Here is a 25448-nt window from a genome sequence, read left to right as displayed (position 1 = left end):
CTGAGAGAGCGAACATGTTTGGTGCAACGGGATTCGAACCCGCGACCCTCGGATCACGAGTCGAACGCCCACCTGGCCATGCTGGGCTACTTGCATTATTAAAAATTTATATATTGCATAACACGTGTACCAGAAGTACTGCATTAGCTAGCAACTAAAAGCTAAAAACCTGCCTTATGGCCACCACTGTTCCCCCCTTCAAGAAAAACAAAGTTCAAAATATAACACAAGCAGCAGCAAAGTAGTTAAGTTAATATACACATATCACAAAGAAAGGATAGAATTTAAAAAAAAAGAACAAGGTAAGACGTGTGAGAAAATAAAACTTATTAGGAATACAGAACAAACCATGAATAAAACTGCACAAGACGACAAAGTCGTGAGGCTCAAGTATAGGTAATAAAATGTGTCCTGGATTTTGGGAGTGACTATAGAACAGTTTAAACTATATGATTCTGTGGAAGATGCATCATGTTCTATGTACATGAAACGGTCCATGTATTCACAACACATTTCTCCTATTCTGCAATCATCTTCTCTTCTTTAAAACGAATCAAACCCCGGAATTTAGTGTTATAAGTTCCTAGACTTACCGCTGTTTCACATGGAAATTGAGATTCTATACCTTACAAAATATACTGTTTTGTCCTTTCTATATATTATTTTTTACCTTTATTTTCCATTAGCTTGTGTACGTGTTTTTTCCATATTTTATTAATTTTTCATTTCTACTGATTTAATTTCTTAATTTTTCTAAATTGTAAGACAGTATGTTGCAGACTTTAACAGACCTGTAAAATTATGAATTTTCTTTAAAACAAAAACATAGAAGTATTCGAATTTCGCCAACTGAAACTGAAAGTGTTTTGTTAAGAAGTTTACTTTGTTACATTACTTCGAGAGGCCCTGCATGGTTAGAGCGCATCACTCGTACTCTGAGGGTTGCAGGTTCAAATCCTCGTCGCATCAAACATGTTCGCCCTTTCAGCTGTGGAGGCGTTATGAAGTGACGACCAATCCCACTATTCGTTGGTAAAAGCATAGCTAAAGAGTTGGTTGTGGGTGGTGATAACTAGCTGTTTTCCCTCTAGTCTTACACTGCTAAACTAGGAATGGCTAGCGCAGATAGCCCTCGTGAAACTTTGCGCGAAATTCAAAACCAAAACTACTTCAATAGTATCTTGAAGTATTCTACAAATAAAAACTTGTATGTACGTAGCCTAGGACTGAGCGTACTTACTATGCCATGGTCTTTTTAATCTTAGCTGAAAGTACCGAGAAGAAAATAATTTTCGAGAGTTCAGACTGGTTTAACTTAGAAAATAAGTGTATGAACCGGCTCCAGCGCGAAGTTACTACTGAGTGCGTTTTATTAATGTTTCATATTCTGCTTTTTTTCCTTGTCATATATTTTTCTTCCTACTTAAACATTGATCTGTGTCTCATTTTTTCTTTCTTGTTTGCTATTTTTGTTTATTACTTAGTCTTCTCCGAACAAAACCTTTTGGAAGAAACTAAATAAGTAAAATGTGTTATGTTGGATTTTGCTTTTCTGCCTACGAAATAATCCAAGAAAGTGCCTTTTGAAAGAGGCTATTTCGGCGATACGTTTTTACGTACGAAGTGGCTCATTTATGTTGCTCTAAAATAAATCAATAGTGAAATAAATGTTATGTTTCGGGTACTTAGTTTAAGGGAAACGGTAGAATTATTTCGTTTTAAAATAGCCTTACTCGAAGTTATGACATTTCGGTGACCATTTCATAACTCAGAATTTTCAGAAAATTATCTTATGGTGATATGGAAGTACAGATAATAAATATGTTTTACATTACCTTTTGTGATTAGATGGAAGTTTCTTTATTTTAAGATTTTGCGCAGAGCTGCACGAGGATCATCTGTGAGTTTCTGCTACTCGTTTAAACGTAACAAATTATAGGGGAATTTTGATGAAGTTATTCATACAGACGACCACATACAAATGTTGTAGTGGTTTTTTTCAAACGAGGCCCCAAACTCGAGCTCTTTTGAATATTTTCATATTACTTTTCAGGAGGAAGGCAGATATTAAACATCACCCACCGACAAGTCCTGGACTACTCTCGTGGAATGAGAGGACTTAACTGTCACTCTTATAATACACGCACGACTCTAAAGTGTGGAGCGCGAATTTTTTGGCAGTGGAACATAAATCCTGAATTCGCGATCCACAGTCCGGATGCCACGCCTCATCCCCATTGCAAATTAATAAATATTAATTACCATATTAATATTTCAGTGCTAATCCGCTATCCCTAAACATAATCAAAACATATTTGTACTATTCAAATCTTGGATAATTTATACGAGATGTTTTAATTTCTTAATGACGCTGATTGTGTTTGTTGGATTTCATTTTTACAGAAAGAATATGTTCCATTGAAATATTATAAGCTCGTTTGATTAACTGTAGCATTTTGAAGTTCGAATCTCTATAACTCTGGGCCCGACATTGTTATATGGTTAAGACTCTCGAATTGTAATCTGAAGGTCACGGATTCAAATTCCTTTCACACTAAACATGCTCGCTCTTTCAGCCATGGGGACGTTATAAAGTAACAGTAAATCCCATTATTCATTGGTAATAGAGTAGTATAAGAGTTGGCGGTGGGTGGTGATAACTAGCTGCCTTCCCTCTAGTTTTACACTCCTAAATTAGGAATGGCTAGCGCAGATAGCCCTCGTGTAGCTTTGCGCGAAATTTAAAAACAAACAAACTAAACCGTTTCTTGTACATTCGTTCCTGTTTTGTTTCTGTGCTTTTCGCATTAGAGAGTGAAAGGTTCGAAACCATTAACAATAACCAAACAAAAATGCAAGTTTGAGCAATTGTTTCACGTAATAGCACTTCTATTGTTTTCCATCAGAAATAATATAATTTCGCTTGTTGAAAGAATATGCGTATGTATGAATCCGTGTTCAAAATCGCGTCGTTAACTGGTCACCATACGGCTGCCTGCATTTTATGGTATTAACATTTAACAATTAAAATTTGTGTTCAAAATTGCGATGCCACCTACGAATGCAACTTTGTAAAAAAAGTATATTATGTTGTTTAACAACTAGATAAACTATATCCGACGCTAAGATGTTTTTATATTTGATTACTTAAGTTGTGCAGGGTGTCTACTTTTGATATGTATCATTTACTATTACACTTTTTGATCTATAACTGACTAAAAATCGTAGAAGTAAATTTAATGGTTTTTTTTTCTATTTAACTAAATCTGAAAAGTGAGAAGAATCTCAGCAAAGACGAGTGGAATTACGAGATAGATATGTTAACTGCCCTTCTATTAGTAAATCCATATTTCCTAGATCCTTCTCTATTATATTATTTTCACGCTTACAGTAACGTACACGTCGACTCGATCTTTTAACTTCGTAAATTATGTTTTGAAATGGTCTTATTTCTAGTTTTATTGATTATTCATTCTCATCTTTGATTGGGTTACGAAAGAATGTCTTGTCACTGCGTAGTGATATTTTTAGAAAATTTATTGCCAGTACAATTGGAACTAACAGTTTTTCCTCTCGTCTCTCCTCTCTAGCTCAAAATGAATGGGAAAGAGTCCGTTGCCATGGGAACAATCCGCCCTGTCTCCAAGACCATACCATCGTAGCGTGGAAGGTGATTGCTTTCTTTTTTCTTTTTAAGTTTCTACTAAACAAATTAGTTCCGTTGTCTTATCATAGCTTGCGTGGTATTACAAACGTAAGATATTCGTCTTTACATATCCTGTCCAAAATAACAGCAGGTTTCTCACAGTACTGTTAGAGATTCTTAACAACAACTAACGTCTGTGTGAACTTTGAAACATTAGGTAAGTCTTTGATAAAAAAAAAAATGAGTTATATAGTCCAAGTCTAAAAATTGTTTGTGGTAAAAATTCGACGGTCTTTATAATAGCTAAATAAACGATTTAATAGATGGTATGTACTTGCTACTAACCCTTCATTACTGAAGTGATTGTAATGTTTATATTATTATTTATCTAAACCCTATATGTAAGTTTAATGAAGCTTTTAATGTAAAAACAATGTTATGGATAAATGCACAATGGTAATCGAAACAGGAGACAAACAGACAGGCAAAACTACTTAAAAATCTTGTGATAGAACGACCCAAGAATTATATGAAAAAAAACTGTTTAATATCCTGTTATGAATATAAACATAAACATAAACTAACCACTCAGAAATTGGTTAGATTTTTTGTGGGTAGTCTAACATAAACCAGATATTTAAAAAACTGGTTCAATCCCTTTCGATCAATCTAAACAAGAAATAACCATTTAACAAACTGCTCAAATATCCTGGGATAAATCTAAACAAGAACTAGTAATTTTTCCAACTACTTAAATACCTCGTCATTAATCTAAACAAAAACACAACACTTTAAAAATAGTTGAATAACTACACTGGTTAACTGCACTGTGATAAATCTAAACCAGGACTGTAAGTTTAAATACTGGTTAAGAACACTGCTATCTGTCCAAAAAATGCTTAAAAGTTTTGTGATGGATTGGAACGAGAACTGGGCGGTAAAGAAATTGTTTAAACATTCTGTGAAACACAAAACAAGAATTAGTCGTTTTTATTTTGTTTTTAAGGATCACAGACGATCAAACAATTATTGTTGAGTTTATTTAAAAGAGACAAAAAGATACGCTTTTATAACAAAAAGGTTTGATGAAACTTCGTAGAATGGACGACAGTTGCCTTTTGTGGAGGTACAAATGTAGAGGATGACGTTTCGAAAGTCTTCCGCTTTTCGTCTTCAAGTCAGAAGACGAAAGGCATAAGACCTTCGAAATGTCGTCCTATACACTTGTGTCTCCACAACAGGCAGTTGCCATCCAGTTTACAAAGATTCGTCATGAAACAATTTCTCAAATGTATTTAAACAGAACACGTCCTTCAGGAGACATTTTTTTCCCAGTGTAAGTCATTTAAGATAATTATTACTCTATCTTGCGTCTGTTTCATTAATTCATAAAATTCAGCCGTATATAATAATTACGTGAAATACAATTACAATTTGGATTATACTAATTCTATCTGTTTATAAAATGAATAGCTTGAAAATTAGCTCAGTTCAACTGGTAAGGAAACAACAGCATAAAATCTGGATTATTGAAGAAGCGCATAAAATAAATATTGAATAATTACCTCAATTAATTTTAAATCTATAAAAAAGAACTTGATTTAGAAACTTTGTAACACGAACTTTAAAAATCATTTTACATTACATTTTCTAAGGAAGAGTGCATGTGTGTGCGTGCGTGTTTTCATATAGCAAAGCCGCATCGGGCTATCTGCTGAGTCCATTGAGGGGAATCTAAACCCTTATTTTAGCATTGTAAATCCGTAGACGTACCGCTGTATTACATGGGGACATTTTTTTGAGGAAGAAACTAGTTGTAATAAGAAGCACGTGCAGACGTGATTTATTCATCAGCTTGTTCATAATGAGAGTCTCGGGTGTTTGAACAACAAAAGTATTAATTTTACATACAATTCAAGTTAAGAACAAGATATGTCTGTTATAGAAGGCCCGGTATGGACAATGGTTAAGGCACTCGACTCGTAATCTGTGGATCGCGGGTTTGAATCTCTCTCATATCAACCATGCTCGCCCTTTCAGCCGTGGGAGCGTTATAATGTGATGGTCAATCCCACTATTCGTTGGTAAAAGAGTAACCCAAGAGTTGGCGGTGGGTGGTGATGACTAGCTGCATTCTCTCTAGTCTTACACTGCTAAATTAGGGACGGCTAATGCAGATAACCCTCGAGTAATTTTGCGCGAAATTCAAATCAAACAAACTGTTATAGAAGACAAAATATTACATAGAATTGAGAATACTACAAAAATTTTAGTTTTCTAACTAATATTTACAAACATATAATCTTATTAAAATATAATTTATCCAGTTTCACATAACATTTTTGCCAGGTTACTTTTAACGTTTTGTGTACCAACACTTCAACTCCAGTTACATCTAATTTTCAACGTTTTGTGTACCAACACTGTAACTCCAGTTACATCTAGTTTTTTTTCAATTTTGTAACATAAAATTCAACCAGACCATGCTAACTTAAATAGTAGTTTAAAAATTTAGGTTTATTTTATAAATTTTGGCAAAAAATATCAACAGATTTATTCAGAATAGGATTCCAAGATAAGTTTTAAATCATTTTATTTTAATATGCTGATTAATTTAAACAACAAACAGTTAATACCGTTACTCAATAAATTACGTGACATTTCGTGGCATGAAATTCTGATAAAGAAATATTTTAATTTATTATTTAAATTTATTTCAGATCAAATAACTGTGTATGTGTTTTGAAGCATGTTTTTTTTTTGTAATTTAGTGGTACAGTTACAAAGTTATGCTTATTCCAAGTGCGATTACAGTAAATAAACTTGTTTTAACTCAGTCTGCAATATTACTCACGGTATTATTATTACTCACTGTTATTCGTGGTCTACGACATTGACGTTCATCGTAGCTTCTGTAATTCAATAAATTCGACTGACAGTTCTTGTGTAAAGATAAAAAAGAAGTTGATATCCATTGTTTTCAAAATGCGCAGTAATTTACTGCATAAAGTTAAAAAACAAATATAAAGCTTAAACAAACTCTCTACTTGTTTCGGGGAACGTGTTCCACCATCTTGTTTCAGTGCTATGATCCTGTAAGGTTGAATAGTTTTACTTTAAAGGAAGCCTTCTAAGATAAGTGATACATTGCTGTTACTAGGTGACTAACACAGAGAAATTTGTGCTATGTCTTTAAAATGCCAGTTCTTACGAAACCGTTTCTTTTTTGACATACAAAATTTGTACTTATAGAAACAATTATACATATTTGGCGGAGAAGTTGGATTTGCTTCGACTGGAGAAACTCCTTTATGGATCTTTGATATCGGTAGGTGACTGTTTGAAAAATTCGTTGATGAAATCTGTTATTCATTTACGAAATTACAATAGAACGTAAACACTTGTGTATTATTGGATATTGTGTATTATTGCTGTTGATCATTACATTTGTGTTATTGTAAAATAAAACCGTATTCATCACTTATATTATTCATCCTTTTCCTGTTTGATCATTTGATGCAAATTATAATAGGCATTATTTTACCTCAGTTAACTATCTTTCAACATCATTCAATACGAATTAGCAGACGTGCTTATGTAATAATACACTTAACTTCGCAGAGCACGAATAACCCATTGTGTAGCTTTGTGCTTAATTCCAAACAATCAAAAACAAACTCTCTTAACATCAAGTATTTTATAATATAGACTTAGATACTGAAAAAGAATTTGTTAATTTATTAGTTCATTATAAATGTATTACGAGTACGATGTGATGTGTTCAAAGATTAAAGGCGCCATCTCTCCATTTATACCGTCACTTATACAGTATTATAATAAACATAATGAAAAATAAATTATCCCTTTCTCTCACTTTCTACTTACACATGTTCTACTATGATCTCCCTCTTTCATGAATTGTTGAACATTGTATTTTATACAACTTAAGGCTTAACGAATGAATAAAGAACTTCAGTTATTCTTCCCTCTTTTCTGTTTTCTATTTCAAGCTATTTTCTCGGAAGGGAAGAGATTCGCGATGGTCAGTTTGGTGAAACGAACGTAGAAAAGCTTATTAGTTCTGCGTGATAAGAATTTAGGAAAATAATTATAAACTGTTTCGTTTTTGTGTTCGGTAGTGATCAGTCTTTAGCCTATTTGTGTTATCTGCGCACAGATTTTGACACGTTCACGCATCAGAAACATCCTTTAGAGTCAGGGATGGTCCAGTTCTTATGTTACCAGCCTTTCACACCTAAATGCGGAATTCGCATCCCGTTGCATTAGAAATTGTATCCCATATTCTGAGGTCTTGTATGCTTTGTAAGAGTGATGATCAAATCCCACTATTGGATTGGAGTATCTCTGGAGTTAACGATTTACGCTGTTTCCTAGCTGGTCTCCTTCAATTCTATCATTTCAAAACTGCCTCTTTCCTCAGTGGCCTAGCGGTAAATCAGCGGTCTTATAACGCTAAAATATGGTTTCAATACCCGTGGAGTTACGTTGTGTTTAACTACAAGCCAACGAAACTTCAGAACTACGAACGCCTGTAAAGATAACCAATGTGTAGCTTTGCGCAAAATTCCAGAACAAAAAAAAACATCTCTTCCATTCAACCACTCATTTCTCTTAGCAAGAGTGGGAAGAAATATACAATCCTATTTTATTTTTGTCACTAAAATACATTCATGCATTATGTCAAGTGTTGCGAGAAAAAAATGAATACAAGAACTTATTTTGTTTTTTAAAAAACAAGGACATCTTTATTGTTTCTTTTACTTATGTATAACAAGAATGCACCTGATTTGTTTAACAAAGTTTTCCACTAAAGCAACGCAAATAACTTTACTCTAAATTGTCTAAGTACTCTTGGTTACTAGATAAGCTTTAGATCATTAGAGGTCACTCTACTCAAGAAGAAGAATGTTATTTTTCAAACTATTTAACAGAATAATTAAACCTTGGGAATTACTATAAGCAAGCATTGCTCTTAGCGTATGTTTTTCTTACGTTACTAATTTCTATTTGAAGCATACCTTAATTATCTTTAGGCTTAGCTCCCTGTTTTATTATTTAGATTATTTTTTACTTGATTTAAGACACAGTAAAGACAGTTATCACCTTCAGATCTCTTAAAGTCTTGAATAAAAAGTATATATATAGTGCTGGTACTTTCTACGTGATTTAGGGCTCCAGTTTTTTCAAACTTTACGATAAGCTTGGTTATGGTGATTGTTATGCCTGTTTGGTTCTTGTTCAGAAACGAGTGTTTGGAAGAAACAACACACGCGAGGAATGACGATCAGCCAACCTTCAGGAAGGAGGGGTCACACAGCTGTGATATATCGTGACGTCATGTATGTATACGGAGGTTACCAGGATTTGAAAGGGTCATCGTCAGAATTGTGGTCATTTGACTTAGGTAAGTGTTTATCGTTTAAAAAAAAGACGGAAATAGAATTCGCGGCTTTTGCTTGCTAGACAAATCCTTTAGCAAACTAATCCTGGATTCAACTCCATGGTCGGCTTGTTAGGCAGGTGCTTTAACAAACTAAACCTGGATTTAACCCATAGATCTGCTTGCTAGGAAGACACTTTAAACAACGAAGACCAGGTTCAAAACAGCGATTCTGTTTATTAACAAGATGTTTTACACCCAAATTCGACCCCGTGGTTTTGTTTCCATGACAACTGTTTTAAGTAACCAAATTTAGCTTACTAAAGCACCTGTGCAACAATAAGAACCGCTGGTTTGAGTCTCGGTCTTTCACTTCTCCGCAACATATATATTATATTTTAAATAGTAAAAGTATATCATAATAATTATAGAAAAGGGCAAAAGGTCAGTTTGTCCATCAGGGCTCTGCTTATAATGTATAATATAGCTACACTAAAGATAAAAAGGCTGTTTTGACTTTAATATCTTGTGGTTTAAAGCTCTAGATATCATTTTGCTCCATTCTTAGTAGGCAAACACTTCTAATTTATTATAATTAATATACAAAAAACAAGTTCGAAAAAGTATTTTATGTAAATTATGATTATGTTAATGCTTTTCAAAGAATGAAATATATAAAGGGAAAGTTCAGCAAGATTTTCGACTTTGTAATTAAATAAGTTTGTATACAAAGAGTACATAAGAATGACAGGACACAAAGATATTTTAAACAAATACAAAGGAAGTACTGATTCGCAAGAAATATTTCTATCATTGTGTCTCCTTAGTTGTAAAGGGTAGTCGGGCTTGGCCAATTGGTTAGCGTGGCGTGTTGTATATGGGAAGTTTAGTTTGTTTGTTTTTTTAATTTCGCACAAAGCTACTCGCGGGCTATCTGTGCTAGCCGTCCCTAATTTAGCAGTGTAAGACTAGAGGAAAGGCAGCTAGTCATCACCACCCACCCCCAACGCTTGGGCTACTCTTTTACCAACGAATAGTAGGATTGACCGTAATTTATAACGCCCCACGGCTGAAATGGCGAGCATGTTTAGCGCGACGGGAATGCGAACCCGCGACCCTCAGATTACGAGTCGCACGCCTTAACACGCTTGGCCATGCCGGGCATAGGGAAGTTTAGAGACGCGCTATGTCGTTGAAAATGCTTTGAGCAGTGATCGCGTTGTTGACTATTCTCCTCTTTCCGATCAGCAGCCACAAGGTTCTACTGGGTGTCCGAAAAGTCTGGAACCATAGTTGATTTGCAGGTTTTTTTTAATTTCTGACACGCGACTGATCAGGGCGTGAGAAGGTCCGGTTAATTGTTTGTTTTTGAATTTCGCACGAAGCTACTCGAGGGCTATCTGTGCTAGCTGTCCCTAATTTAGCAGTGTAAGACTAGAGGGAAGGCAGCTAGTCATCACCACCCACCGCCAACTCTTGTGCTACTCTTTTACCAACGAATAATGGGATTGACCGTAACATTATAACGCCCCCACGGCTGAAGGGGCGAGCATGTTTGGCGCGACGGGAATGCAAACCCGCGACCCTCAGATTACGAGTCGCACGCCTTAAACACGCTTAGCTATGCCGGGCCGGTCCGGTTAATCCTGCTGTTAACCCAAGTTTATTTTTCAATACAAGAACAGCACGTGGAACTCATTCTGTAAACTTCTGCTGAGGTGCCTATGGTTCCAGATTTTTTTCAGACACCTTGTATCATAGTTGTTTAATATATATGTCGTTAAAGTTGTAATTACCAAAATAAATCATCAGTTGTAAACGAAACTCACGCTGGATAGGAATAGAGGAATATGTAGTTTATCATATTTTGAAAGTATATCTATACATAAAAATTAAATAAAAATGATAAACTAGCACGTTGTCCTAGTAATATTATGAACTATACTTTACCACATTGGCTTTGTTTTTAAATTTCGCGCAAAACTACACGAGGACTATCTGCGCTAACCGTCCCTAATTTTGCAGTGTAAGACTAGATGGAAGGCAGCTAGTCATCATCACCAGCCATCGCTAACTCTTGGGCTACTCTTTTACCAACGAATAGTGGGATTGATCGTCACATTATAACGCTCCCACGGCTGAAAAGGCGGGCATATTTGATGGGACGGGGATTCGAACGCGCGACCCTCAGATCATGAGTCGAGTGCCTTAACAACCTGGGCATGTCGGGCCTAGCACTTTGTCTTAGTAACATTGAAACGTAGGAACCATACTTAAACACATTGTTCTAGTAATAGTAGAAGGTATGAACTATACTTTAGCACGTTGTTTTGATAATATTAAAAGATATGAACTACACATTCGAAGAAGCTGTTGTTTGTTTGACAAAAATGAATCTCATTTAGACTCGACAACTAAAACTATCCATGAGCTGAAGTAACTATTTACAGGAATTTTCCTCTCGAAAAATAGTGAAGTATTACTCAAAATGTATTACAGTACATCCATGCTTCTTCCAAACCATTAAAATAAATGTTTTCTTGAAGCTTCGTTAAAAACTCTTTAAGAATTTTATCTATTAAATATTTACCACCCGCTAGTACAGCGGTAAGTCGTTGGGCTCAAAAGATAGTCGGATGTGCCTTTGCTATAAGAAAACCTACACTATTAAATATTCCTCTCTTACATACGGTTCTCCAATATCTTTCCTTGTTTACATCCACTATCTTCTCACAGAATGCTTTTATTGTAAAATCCAGTTATATCTCATGATTTATGTAATCTATATTTTTCACAAAAGTAAATCTGAGTTGTGCTTCTAAGAGACAGTGTGTTAGTAATGTTTCAGAAACACCTTTAGGCATTCCACCGTATTTTAAAGTTTTATAATTTGGTAAAGGATGTAAAAAATTCTTTTAAGGTAACTAATATCGACTTCTTATCAGACGAAACTGAAAATCTACCTAGTAAAGAATGTAGCTGATTAAATATGCTTTTCTTACGTACCTTTTTATAAAGAACAGAATGCATTACTTCATAAGCTGAGTAACCTCGTTATTAACGACATTTTCGACCGTAATTCCAATAATATTTCGCAAGGTATGGCCAGCTTAGGAGATTTGATTTACGTTGATACTAAATAAATGTATATTAAGCATAAAATACAAAACAATCTCTATAATAAAATTTTAATAAGAAGAAATTAAATCAAAAAGTGATAATTTCAGAAATGTTAACCATTCTAACCAATACTGCTAATGAAAATAATAATAAGGAAAGAATAGAAAGTTTTGTGAATTTTAAGTGCATTGACTAATACTGAACTTAAGGTATATACACAGAACGTATTAAAATATAAGTTACAGTTACAGCAAAAAAAAACCAAAAACTATCACATTGCCCATTAGTTTTCTTATGAATAGACTGTCACAAAAAAACAGTTTAAACGCATCTTGTTTTTCTATTTGTTTGATAAAATAATCGTTCTGTAAGGAATATGTTTTCGAAGTAAATGATTCTGTTACTGACTTTATAATTCGAAATTTTGATGCAATCTCATTTCTTTTCGGTAAACTGTATTATGGCTGCGTATTTTATAGTTTTTAATTCGTCATATTTTTACTCTGCTTGTTTGTTTGTGAATTTCGCTCAAAGCTACACGAGGGCTATCTGCGCTAGCCGTCCCTAATTTAGCAGTGTAATACTAGAGGGAAGGCAGTTGGTCATCACCACCCACCACCAACTCTTGGGCTACTTTTTTTACCAACAAATAGTGGGATTGGCTGAACATTATAGCACCCCCACGGCTGAAAGGGCGAGCATGTTTGGTGCGACGGGGATTCGAACCTACGATCCTCAGATTACGAGTCCAATTTACTTCTGCTAATATAACGTTATGTCACAACCATCCACTTGTAGTAACTTCTAGTATATTGTACTAAATATAAGGGTATAACCTTTTTCACTGTTTCTTTCTATCATCAAAAACACATTCTGTAAAAAGTCATAACAACTATCACAAATTTTATGAAATTATCCTTATTAAGACGAATGGATCACATTGACTTTTTAAACACATTTGTTTTTCTAACGTATTTATACAACAAAGTATTTGTGAGCCCATAACTTTCTTTGCAACATGGTTCTTTAAAACATACGTTCCAACGCTCGTCACTCGACTCGCTACTTGGAGATCGCAAATTCGAATATGCTCGTTAAGCCATTGGAGCGTTATAATGGTACGATCAATCCATTATTCGTTGATAAAGTTTTAGACGGGAGATGCCGACTAGCTGCCTTTCCTATTTCTGTATCTTCAAAATTAGAGACGGCTAGCCCTCGAGTTGCTTTGAGCGAAATCAACAAACGAACAAACGCAACAAATTAATTATTGTAGTTGATCTCACTAAATGGTGTTGGGATTTCCTGTATATATTACTTAGAAAATCAGTCAATTCGTTACACAAAGTGTAAAAAACATAAACATAACGTTATGAAAACAGATTGGGAGCTTAAGTGTTAAGTGAACCGGGTAAGGCTTAGGATTAATATACGTTATAACATTCAAAGACGGAGTCCATGTTATTGTTTTTACTTCTGAAGGCTTCCCTTACATCGATATTTCCAGAAGCTTAAACGGTGACTGATTTTATGTATAGTTTCTCAAGTTCAAGAAAAAGCTCGTTTTTGATGGGTCGTGATAGAGGTTGTTATAAAGAAAATTCAATTGTGACATTCACACGGTAGATCATCATAAATATACATTAGAGACTGTTATAATCCAATTAACTTTTTATTTTTTCGCACGAAAAGTAGCTTCTGTTCTCACATTAGGATACGAAAGTGGCCACTTTTCTAAGATGGCTTTAGAATATTTAAAATATCTTTTTAAACAAAGAATTCGCTTTTCTGTTTTTTTAAGCGTCGCTGATGTCGAGAGACTTTAATTAATGATGATTCGGTCTAAAATGGACTTAGTGAAGTGTAAAACAGATAAAGTAATACTGTTTAGGCTAACAAAAATAACTTAAAACAGAGATAATTGTTCTAGTCATTTTTTATCCCCTTGGTTACGAAAGCGTACATTTCCGCCATTGCTCCCATGGAAACAGGCTTTAGAAATTGGAGAAGCGCACTCACACTGCAGTACTACCAAGCCTCGTGTTCGTTTGACGAAAACCGCAGTATTCACGAGAGGAAATTCAGAAAATACAGTGCGAGTCTATGTATTAGAGTATGCACATAGGCAAAATTCCAGAAATGTGCTGATAGAGGACGAACTCAGCAACCGTAATTGACTACGTTTTCTTAATAACATTATATTAGCACGAGGATCAAGCTGTTCGTGGAGAATGGATAACCAGATCGAAGGCAAGGAAAAACGTCTGTAAGCTTCTCTTATAAGAACGCTTAGCTTCTGGTGCACAAAGAAAGTGATAGCGAAGCTTAGCAGTAGGGGGAGTGAGAGAAAAAGAGCTGGACGGTGGGGGAGGGAGGTTGGTAGTTGGATTACAACCCAATAATTTAAGTTTGCTTATGATCGATGAACACGAGATGAAAAGTAGACGTGGTGAGGAACAGTGTGGTTTGTTTGGTTTTATTACTTACTTTTGTATACATAAACCATTACAGAACGTGTTTTCTTTACACGTTTAACGATAAATAAAAATTAAATTGGCTTTTCACGGAGCCCTGGATATTAAAGTCAGTGGCATTCGCATGTTTTCACAAATATGCTATTTTGAAAACAAGTAAAATATAACGGTAGAAATTTAGTCATTTATCACTGACGTCAATTCAAGCATGAAATACAACATATAAATAAATAATGTAATATCCAATGAGAACTTTGTTTTTCTTTAATGTTATGGTAAGGGATGTTTACTTTTAGTTCTAATTTGCTTGTTACATCGCAATAAAACGAATAATAATTTAAATCACACCATTCTATACTGGTCCAATATGGATCACACATCACTGTCGAATGTAGAGGCTCCACTATCGAAAACATTCTATACCCTAAAACTTAATGATACGTTCAAAAAGTTACAGTTTTCTCATAAGGTATTACAATGTTATTCTCTTTAGATGTGTTCAAGATGTTAGGGTTAGATATTCTCGTTGACTATCTTCAAATGCCACATTGTTATATAGACGCCTTGACGAGAGGGGAGGGGCAGAGGAGGCACGTGCCGCCTCATTTTGAATATTTTTTTAGCAGTTAATTTCTTTTCTCGCTTCACTTGCCAGTTTTCCTTTAAGCTAACCTTCACTTTTTACAAAGCTGCTACACTGTTACAGATATGTTCAAGGGGGTACAGTGTTAGATGTTGTAATTATATATGTGTAAAGTTTTACAGGGTTACTTATTTTCATAGAAATGTTCAAGACGTTGCAGCTCTACATATTGTAATCATATATGTTCAAGACGTTACAATGTTTCTTATATTTATAGAAATGTTGCAAGCCATTTCATTTTAGATATTGACAAAACTTTGTAGTGCTTTGCAGTCAGTTAATTGATATAAAATTTTGGGACTACCGAAATATCACATTTAAAAAATCCTGAGAAGTTTCCACCATACTTAAGTACAAATGTATCATAAGTCTTGAGAACTGCTTAAATAAGTAGTTATGTGATTGTTTTTCCCAACCTTACTGGTTTCATGTATTTCAAATGGAATAAATCTGACTGTAAATAAGCTTTTTTTTTGTCACAGTGAAAACTGAAAATCGATATTTTCTCCACGAGCTTTTGAAGTTTTCAATTCTTCTCCTCCGTCGTACCAGACATGCTCGACCTTTCAGCCGTTGGGGTGTTATAATGTTACGATCAATCCCATTATTTGTTGGTAAAAGAGTAGCCCAAGAGTTGGCGGTGGGTGGTGATGACTAGCTGCCTTCTCTCTGGTCCTACACTGCTAAATTAGGGACGGCTAGCGCAGATAGCCCTTATGTAGCTTTGCGCGAAATTCAAAACAAAACTAACCAAACCAATTATTCTACACAGTCTCTGTAGGTCTGTAAGAGAAGGAGAGCTTTGCTAACCCTAAGCTATCAGATCATTCACTATATGCCATTAGCAGCTTCTCTCTTACTCAGTCAACCTGAGAGATCGATAATCCTAAATTTAGTAGCATGAGAGACACCACGGTAAAAGTAAAGTCGGTTTTAAAACGTACATTTAGCCACAGAATGTAACGTTTACTTGACACATAAATCAGTAATACTAATAACATCAGTTAAGCAGTGTAATTCTAATACATTAGCTTTTCAGTTTGAGTAGCTTGAGTGTTGAATGTCATATTGTAATGGATTATTTTAGATTAACCTAAAATATTTAAGTCTATTACTCTGAACAAGTTTAAAAATACATTTCAAACGGTAGAGAAGTGCACTTACTTTGTAAGTTAAATCCAAAGTTTACACTAGTCAGAATAAAACGCTATAACAATGTATGTTTTACCATTCATAGTCAAAATTAAGATTTTTGCGTAAACTGTTTTAACACCTATAACCAAAATTTAAAAACATTACAGTTCCTAGTCAAAATCTGATTATTTTCTAAGTTCTACGTTTCGACACTTCTAGATAGAATTCAGATATTTTTAAACCCTATGTTTTAACATTTCTAGTTATAATTCAATTCTTTTTTACCAAGTTTTGACACTTCTAGTCATAACCTAATTTAAAAAACAACAACAGTGTTTTGACACTTCTAGTCATAACCTAATTTAAAAAAACAGTGTTTTGACACTTCTAGTCATAATCTAATTTAAAAAAAACAACAATGTTTTGACACTTCTAGTCATAACCTAATTTAAAAAACAACAACAGTGTTTTGACACTTCTAGTCATAATCTAATTTAAAAAAAACAACAACGTTTTGACACTTCTAGTTATAACCTAATTTAAAAAAGAACAGTGTTTTGACACTTCTAGTCATAATCTAATTTAAAAAAGAACAGTGTTTTGACACTTCTAGTCATAATCTAATTTAAAAAAACAACAACAATGTTTTGACACTTCTAGTCATAACCTAATTTTAAAAAACAACAACAGTGTTTTGACACTTCTAGTTATATTTCGGATCTTTCCTAACTCGAAATCTGAAGTCAGAGTCCAGTTATTTTTTCTATTTTCTGCTCATTTCTAGCAAGAATCCAAACTTTTTTTTTGAAATATATAATTTGGCATTTCAGTTGGAATTTGGATTTCATTAAGTTCTGTATTTTGACATTTCTTACCATAGCTTTGATTTGTCCTTTAATCTATGTTTTGAAACTTCTAGCCAGACTTCAGAGATAACATTTGCGATTCTCTTATCATCCGAGAAGATGGTGTAGAATAGTAATGTAAGGCATAAAGCATATCAAAAAAACCTGACACCGGAACTAATACACATATTCGAATTCAGATTTATTTATTTGAACGTCGTCTGAAAAAATGTATTTGGCCTCAACTCATTCTGATCCCCTTCTGAAAAAGTTACTTGGTTTCAACTCAATATGATCTTGGTCTGCTTAAAAAAAAAAAAAAAAAAAGGCCTAAGCCCCATGTGATTCCCGTCTGCAAAATCTCTGATGGCCTCAACTCAATTACTTGACTAACTTGGAGTTTCAAACATCAACCAATTTTACGTTGCATTCAGAACTTCCATGGCGAATCGTAGCTTTCTCCATAGAGTATAAAATGATATTAATAAAAATTGAACAAACACAAGTTTTTCCGCTTGAGGTCTTTGTTTCTATGAAGCTACCAATACGAAGGAAGCCTCCTGAGGATAGGCGAGTGTTTCGCCTCCGCTAGGTTTTATCCACGTTTGTGCAGAAGAGGATAAGTCTGCGCAAATGCAGATTGTTAATTACGAGGTTTTCCCTGAGGCCTTCAGATAAAACACGTGAGAGCTGTCAAAACTGCTTTGCTTGTAATGAAACAAGTAATAACTCTTGCTCTTCAGCACAAGGTATTCCACTGAATGAGGCACAAACACACAGTGAATCCATCAGCTTTATTTCGGTTCCTTTTCCATTAAACGAAAGAAACATACCGTGCCTCAACATCAGAAGTTTTTGTGCCAGTCTGGACAGTCACGTAATGTTATAGTTACAAACATCTGCCAAATAGGCATTTCTATGTGCAGTAAATCTTGTCTTTTTTATTGTCTGTTTTCTAAACGTATAGAAGACGACTCTCTAAACATACGTGATAACATATGCTACCACTTGAAGTGTTTTAAAACACATGCCCATGAAATAAGTTCAAAGGCACGTTGTATAAAATTATATTCATGACATTAAGTTTAATGTATCAGTGTACTGCTTCACATTTCTATTCTAAATTGAGTCTGTTTTGTTGTTGCTATTTTGTTTGTTTTGGATTTCGCGCAAAGCTTCACGAGGGCTATCTGCGCTAGCCTATCCTACTTTAGCAGCGTACCTCTTATATTTTGTATTCCGTTATCAACCAGTGACATGTATTTATAATTTCATATAAAAAATCAAATGTCTGATGAAGTTTCTAAAATATAATTAATTTTCTTAATTTTATAACTTCACCAAACGAGTTTTTATTTTCAAAAATTAAATAAACGTTAAATCAGAGCTGTACACGGCCCGGCACGGTTAGGTAGGTTAAGGCGTTCGACTCGTAATCTGAGGGTCGCGGGTTCGAATTCCCGTCGCACCAAAAGTGCTCGCCTTTTCAGCCGTGGGGGCGTTATTATGTTACGGTTAATCCCACTATTCTTTGGTAGAAGAATAGCCCAAGAGCTGGCGGTGGTTGGTGATGACTATCTGCTTTCCCTCTAGTCTCCCTCTACTAAATTAAAGACGGCTAACGCAAATAGCCCTGGTGTAGCCTTGCACGAAATTCAAACCAAACCAAAGATCTGTACTTGTTATACGTAGTAACTTAAATAGAAACTTTACGTTATAAACAAGTTTGTTTTTTAACTTAGGTCAATATTTTATGTTTACAAAGCGAACTCATCAATTGATTTCCGTTTGTCTTTCTTTTGTATGTGTGTTATATATGTATATACGTATATATTATCAATAACCTGTGATACAAATACAGATTGGAACTGCAAAATAGCCGAGTAATGGTTTTTAGCTAAAGGGCTCCCAAACTAGGAACTGCAGGAAAAGTGTCGAGGGGCCAAAGCAAATTCACAAAATATACAATATTGATAAGTTACTCAGTATCCATAGGTTCGTTGGATGGGTATCTCAGTCAATATGCCGACTGGTTTTAATACCCTGAGTTGAGAAAATTCGTAAACACCTAATGTGGCTGTTTTAATATAGCGATCTAACTTGGAATAAGTCGCACTATAAATCAACTTTTTGTAATGGTTAGAATCCAGTAATTCATCAGTTGGATATCCTCGCTGTTTCGATATTTTCGGCCATAATTCCAGTAATATCTGTTGAGGTTCTGCCACTTTAGGAGATGTAGGCTAGTTATACATCCATATAATAAGTCAATAATGTGAAATAATTTTAATAATAATAGCATATAACAATATAAAGAAATAGTAATGAAAATAAATATATATGAATTAAAATGTTTAATCAATGTTGTGAACGAAACTACCATAACTTTACTTACAACCCACATTAAACTAGATGTTTCACTGTTGAACCATCACTGATTTTCTATGTCTCCAGAAAAGCGTGACGCCAAATATAAACAAAAATTTGTATAAGCCACTCGAATCATTAATATCTAGTGACCAGCGGAGTTCTGTTAAACTACTCTCAATGTGTAACTGTTTATTAGCTTAATATCTGAGAAATGTTGCTAAGAAACGCGTAACTGTTTAAAAGAGCGATACAGAGAGCACATTACAAACTTAATACTTTTGTTGAAAAAATAACAAATTAAATGTGTAACGAAATTGTACAATGTACAGTAAATAATTAATACTGTAACTCAAATTAATCGAGTTAAGTGCAATGGAAAGAAAAAAAAATTACTGAATATTTTATGTGTTGTGTCTACAAACAGAAATTGACGCTCGAAACCAGAAATATCGATGAAGTTAAACCCAAAATGTATAAGTAACGGTTTAAACGTCTACAGCTATCGAAGTATTAGAAACTAGTAGGATTAAAATTTGAAATTCAAATAATATTAACAGCAGATTTTGTGTTGCACACTTCTCTTCATTAGTCCACTACGGGTTAAAAATCAGAGGTGTGCAAAAATAGCATTTCACATCCGTTTTTTATCTTCCACGAATCACTCACTGCCTAAGGTGTCACTGATTTTGAATCCGTAGCGAATAAGTTAAAAGGAACATGGAAAGGATAATTAAATACAAAAATCATTTGAATAATAAGATTAAACAATGAAACAACCACAATGGTAAATACAACAACTAAATTTATTAACATATTAACGCAATTTAGGCAATCACGTGACGCTATACTTTGTATTAAAAAAAACAGTTTTGCATTACCAAAAGGTAAAACAACGACAGTATTTATATAGATATTAGTAAATATCTAGTTATAACTTATGATATAATTTTTCTCATAGATCATCAAATTTTAAAGGTGATTTCAAAGATTTATTTGTTTCTTGTAAAGTGCAAAGCTGCAAAATCGTCTATTGTGCTATGCCCACAGCGGGGGTAGATCCCCCACATTTTACAGTATTAATAAATGATTTATTACTATCGTGATTTTTAATACACCTGTAATAAAGGAATTGTTTAGAAAACAGCAAAAGCAACGTTTACATGACCTCAGTTGATAGAAAGTACGTCACGTTAACTGACACAATACTGGCTATGTGAAACGGTTCGCGTTCAGTTATTTATTAGTCCTGGCTACTTTGCAAAATTTTAAAATCAAACTTCACGATATTGAAGCACATATTTTGTTTAAAAGAAAAAATATAAGGTATAAATTTGACTGTAATAGTAATAATACATATCAAATGTTAAAATGGGGTAATAACTAGATCAGGCGTGACTAATTGCTAAGCGAACCTGGACTGTTAACTCAAAAATACACGATTCGCGAAATCTTTTCACAAAAACGTTTTCCGCATTTCGGAGCCGTTGGCGTGTTGTAAAAATGACGGTCATATCCTATATCGATCAGAAAAGAGTACAGTTGACTGTCTACTTTACTTCTAGTCTCTTATTTCGAAATTAAGGACTGTTATTAACAAATAGCTCTTGTGTAGCTATGCGCGAAATTCTGAAACAAACGTTTAATTGGATTTGTAACAACGTTTGCCAACAAAAATTTACGTATTAACTCGTTCATGAATAATTAATAATGGCCCGGCATGGCCAAGCGTGTTAAGGCGTTCGACTCGTAATCCGAGGGTCGCGGGTTCAAATCCCGGTTGCACCAAACATGCACGCCCTTTCAGCCGTGGGAGCGTTATAATGTGACGGTCAATCCCACTATTCGTTGGTAAAAGAGTAGTTCAAGCGTTGGCGGTGGGTGGTGATGACTAGCTGTCTTCTCTCTAGTCTTACACTTCAAAATTATGGACGGCTAGCACAGATAGCCCTCGAGTAGCTTTGTGCGAAATTCCCAAACATAATGTAATAATTCCTAATAATATGATATTATTCTAATTTTCCAACCATAAGTTTCCCGATTGGGTATCAAGGGCCGCTTTGAGGGGTCATCTGTTAATCACTCACCTCTATTGAGTAATGTATTGTCTGTCAGTCAGTCAGTCAGTTGGCACTAATAACACAAAAGGGACGCTTGATGTTGTAATTTCTACTGTCGTGATCTCAGTAAAACGTGCGTATGCCATAAATCATGAGAAGAATAATACACTCTGTAGGACACAACACAACATGACATGTAGCTTCAAAAGCAAGAAATAAAAATATTCTTAATTTTGGTTTTATTCTCCTGGTCCCCCTTCTGGAGTGAGGAGGGCGAGGACGTTGCAATCGTGTCCGTGTTTGTCTTTTTGTCTGTATTTCGGCTCGGCATAGCCAGGTAGATAAGGCACTCGACTCGTAATCCGAGGGTCGCGGGTTCGAATCCCCGTCACGCCAAACATGTTCACCCTTTCAACCCCTGGGGACGATATAACGCGACTTTCAATTTCACCATTCGTTGGTAAAATAGTAGCCCAAAAGTTGGCGGTAGGTGGTGATGACTAGCTCTAGTCTTACACTGCAAAATTAGTGACGGCGATCGCAGATAGCCCTTGTGTAGCTTTGCGCGAAATTCAAAACAAACAAACTATCTGTATTATGGATAGATCGAGAATTTTCGCGGTACTCTGTTAATAACTCAGTAAAGTGTGGTCCATAGTTCATGGACACATTAAGATTGAGACTCCTCGTCGCACTACAGGAATTATTCTTAATTGTTTCCGAAGTTATCCGATGTAAACACGTGCAATCTCGGAAAGGAGCGGTGGGGCGAGGGTGTGTAATCTCTGATTGCTCTTGTTTGTTCTTGAAATAGAACACTTTCGTGAACCCTGTGGAAATACATTTGGTTAAATCAAATTCTCAATATAGATTGGCGAGCAAACTTCGCCAATGCAGTTTTCTCATTTCAAATTCTCGCCCCCAGTGGCACAGCGATATGTCTGCGGATTAGCAAGCTAAAACCGGGTTTCGATACCTGTGGTGGGCAGAGCACGTATAGCCTATTGTGCAGCTTTGTGCTTAATTACAAACAAATAAGCTTTTCAAATTTCTTAATTACTGATTTAAGCCAACTATACGCTTTTATTAGGTTTACAAACTAAATTTGTTAAAGTGGAAAGTGCTTGAACGTTGACTCGCAATGACGACAGCTCCTGTCCAATTACCGTGGAGAACGTTTTTTCTTTTCTATAAAATGGTTTCCTCACAGTTCATCCTAAGAACGCTAACAAGCAATACTACATTCCTCTAGTCTAACACAACTTGACAAGTACTTCGACACATTGGTTTCCAATAATGGTTTCTGATGTGAGTCTTTTGTTTAGTTTCCTATAAGGATTTTCTACACAAAATTTCTCCAACTAATTATTAATAACCTTTAAGAATAATTTTAAAGAGAAACATATAAGATCACAAAAACAGTTCGGTACAAAAACTGGCAAGAAATAATTAATTACATAAACTACAGCATTAGAAAATTAAAATAAATAATTGTTAAAATATATTGAATATTCAGTTGGGTATATTTCTATTAATGATATTTGTAGTTGTAATACGACCCTCTAGTGGCACAGCCGTATGTCTGTAGACTCACACCAATAGAAATCGATTTTCAATACCCGTGGTGGGCAGAGCACAGATAGTCCATTATGTAGCTTTGTGTTTAATTTTAAAACAAACCAACAAACACAGTTGTAAGGCATTTTACTTTTCAAAGGTAAAAATGTTAACAAGGTTTCATTTTTTTACCTGGTTTGATGTGGTGGTTAGTGCTCTCGATTCGAAATCTGCGGGTCGCAGCTTAGAATCCCTGTTAACGAGCATACTCCCCCTTCCTCTTTCAGCTGTGGAAAACGTTAGAATGTGAAGGTCAAATTCACTGTTCGATGGTAAAAGAGTAGTCCAAGAATTAGCGATGGTTGACGTTGACCAACTGTAGTCTTTCTTGTCTGTAACTGCTATATTAGGGACGGTCAGAGCAGAACGTTCTCTAGTGGCTTTATGAGAAATTAAAAACGAACAAACTAATCTGCTGATGAAATAATTTTCATATATTTATTACCTTGGCAAGCGCCTCCTTTCTGGTACAGCAGTAAGTCTACGGATTTGCAACGCAAAAATCAGGGGTTCGATTCCCCTCGATAGGCTCAGCAGATGGCCCGATGTAGCTTTGCTATAAGAAAACACAAACAAACAAACCTTTGCAAGTCCATTGCTAATGAGCTGAATTATTGTTGTATACATTTATTCATATATATATATATATGTGTGTGTGTGTATTAATTTTATACCGCCATATCGATACTTATATTCAACTTCAATTTGTGTCCTCGCAAGTTATGAACTATTTAAGAGCTATTTTTTTAACAAATTATGTGTATACGTTAATGGTACGTATGTTACATTTTCAAAAAAAAAAAAGACAAACTATGAGAAAAGAAAACGTCCTAGGTAAACATCACTGTTGCTAAGCGACACAATTCCTAACAAATGTAAAAGTAATCTGGTGATGGCAACGCACTCTTGTGTAGAGCTGATATAAAATCACTTTTAATTACAGGTGCTTTTTCTCTTCCAAAAACACATTACTGCAGAAGTTACTCTTAATATATTGGCCACGTGGTTAAGGCACTCGACTCGTAGTTTGAGTGTCACGGGTTCGAATCCCCGTCACACGAAACATGCTCGCCCTCTTAGCCGTAGAGGCGTTATAAATTTAGGTTAATCCGACTATTCGTTGGTAAAAGAGTAGCCCAAGAGTTGGCGGTGGGTGGTGATGACTAGCTGCCTTTTCTCTAGTCTTACACTGCTCACTTAAGAACGATTAACGCAGATAGCTCTCGAGTAGCTATGCACGAAATTGAAAAAAACAAACAAAAACTTAATACCGTATAAAAATGCCTTAGATACAGGGTAGACAGTAACAACTCGGGAAAATGTAAATTTTTATGTGGTTTTTCACTGCCATGAACTGTTACTGTAGGCCTTTTGTAAATGTACCATTTTACATCGTTTCGGGCTTGATGCTGATTGATGTTTGCAACGATTTCTTTTGCTAATACCAAAAGCATTTGTAAACCTTTCAGTTTAATATCTTAACGACACAAAGGACGAACGTTAAGATATGTCAATGGTTATACTTCTAAGTGCATTTATATTTTCTGTGAAACGAGATGTATGCCATCACAAGTTATCAGTTATTTCAGCGCTATGAATTTTCTTTCAAAAAAATTGAGTGATGACGTGTCAGAAACACGTCATCTTTCAGTTACTTCACGTTATGCGTTCATTACTGTAGTTAAGGGACTCAACGATTTGGTTTGTTTGATCCATAATTTTTCTCAGTCACTATTTATGAACTCCGATTTCTTTATTTCTTCCCACGAAATGTATTTTAACATTACAGAAAAATAACACACCTACTAACTAACATAAGTTTATTATAGTACTATTGGTCTACGCAGCCATTAAAATATAACATTTTGTTTTTGCTTTACCGTCATTACAGTCGAATAATTTTGGATTCTCGTCCAATTAACATTCATTTTATCGTCTAAAAAGATAATTGCATAAACTTTTAAAACATGACACGTGTCATTCTCAACAAAGTGTTTTAAAGATACTAACCTTTCCATGCAAGAATAATTAAAATTTAATTAAAAATGTCTCTGTTTGAAGACTAATTAGTAACACAATTTAAGTTAATTCAACTGTGGAATAAATGAAAGAAAAGGAATTTTCTGGATGATTTTTGTGCT

The 25448-nt window shown here is 34.8% G+C and overlaps 1 protein-coding gene across 3 annotated transcripts in view; it reads left to right on the top strand.

The window, feature by feature from the left end:
• Positions 1–25448, top strand: part of LOC143246463 (uncharacterized) — a 58454-nt gene that overhangs the window by 16704 nt on the left and 16302 nt on the right. For 2 of the 3 annotated variants that reach the window (XM_076493208.1, XM_076493207.1), the window contains exons 3-5: positions 3591–3670; positions 6899–6974; positions 8910–9071. In XM_076493208.1, the coding sequence (XP_076349323.1) occupies positions 3591–3670; positions 6899–6974; positions 8910–9071 (318 nt within the window). Of the gene's footprint in view, positions 1–3590; positions 3671–6898; positions 6975–8909; positions 9072–14224; positions 14617–25448 lie in introns of those variants that run through there. The other variant, XM_076493209.1, reaches the window with a different exon arrangement.

This window comes from Tachypleus tridentatus, chromosome 3 (genome assembly GCF_004210375.1).
Source record: "Tachypleus tridentatus isolate NWPU-2018 chromosome 3, ASM421037v1, whole genome shotgun sequence".
NCBI classification, from domain to species: Eukaryota; Metazoa; Arthropoda; class Merostomata; order Xiphosura; family Limulidae; genus Tachypleus; species Tachypleus tridentatus.
The sequence above is the reverse complement of the archived record's forward strand: the minus strand, read 5'-3'. Positions and strand labels throughout refer to the sequence as shown.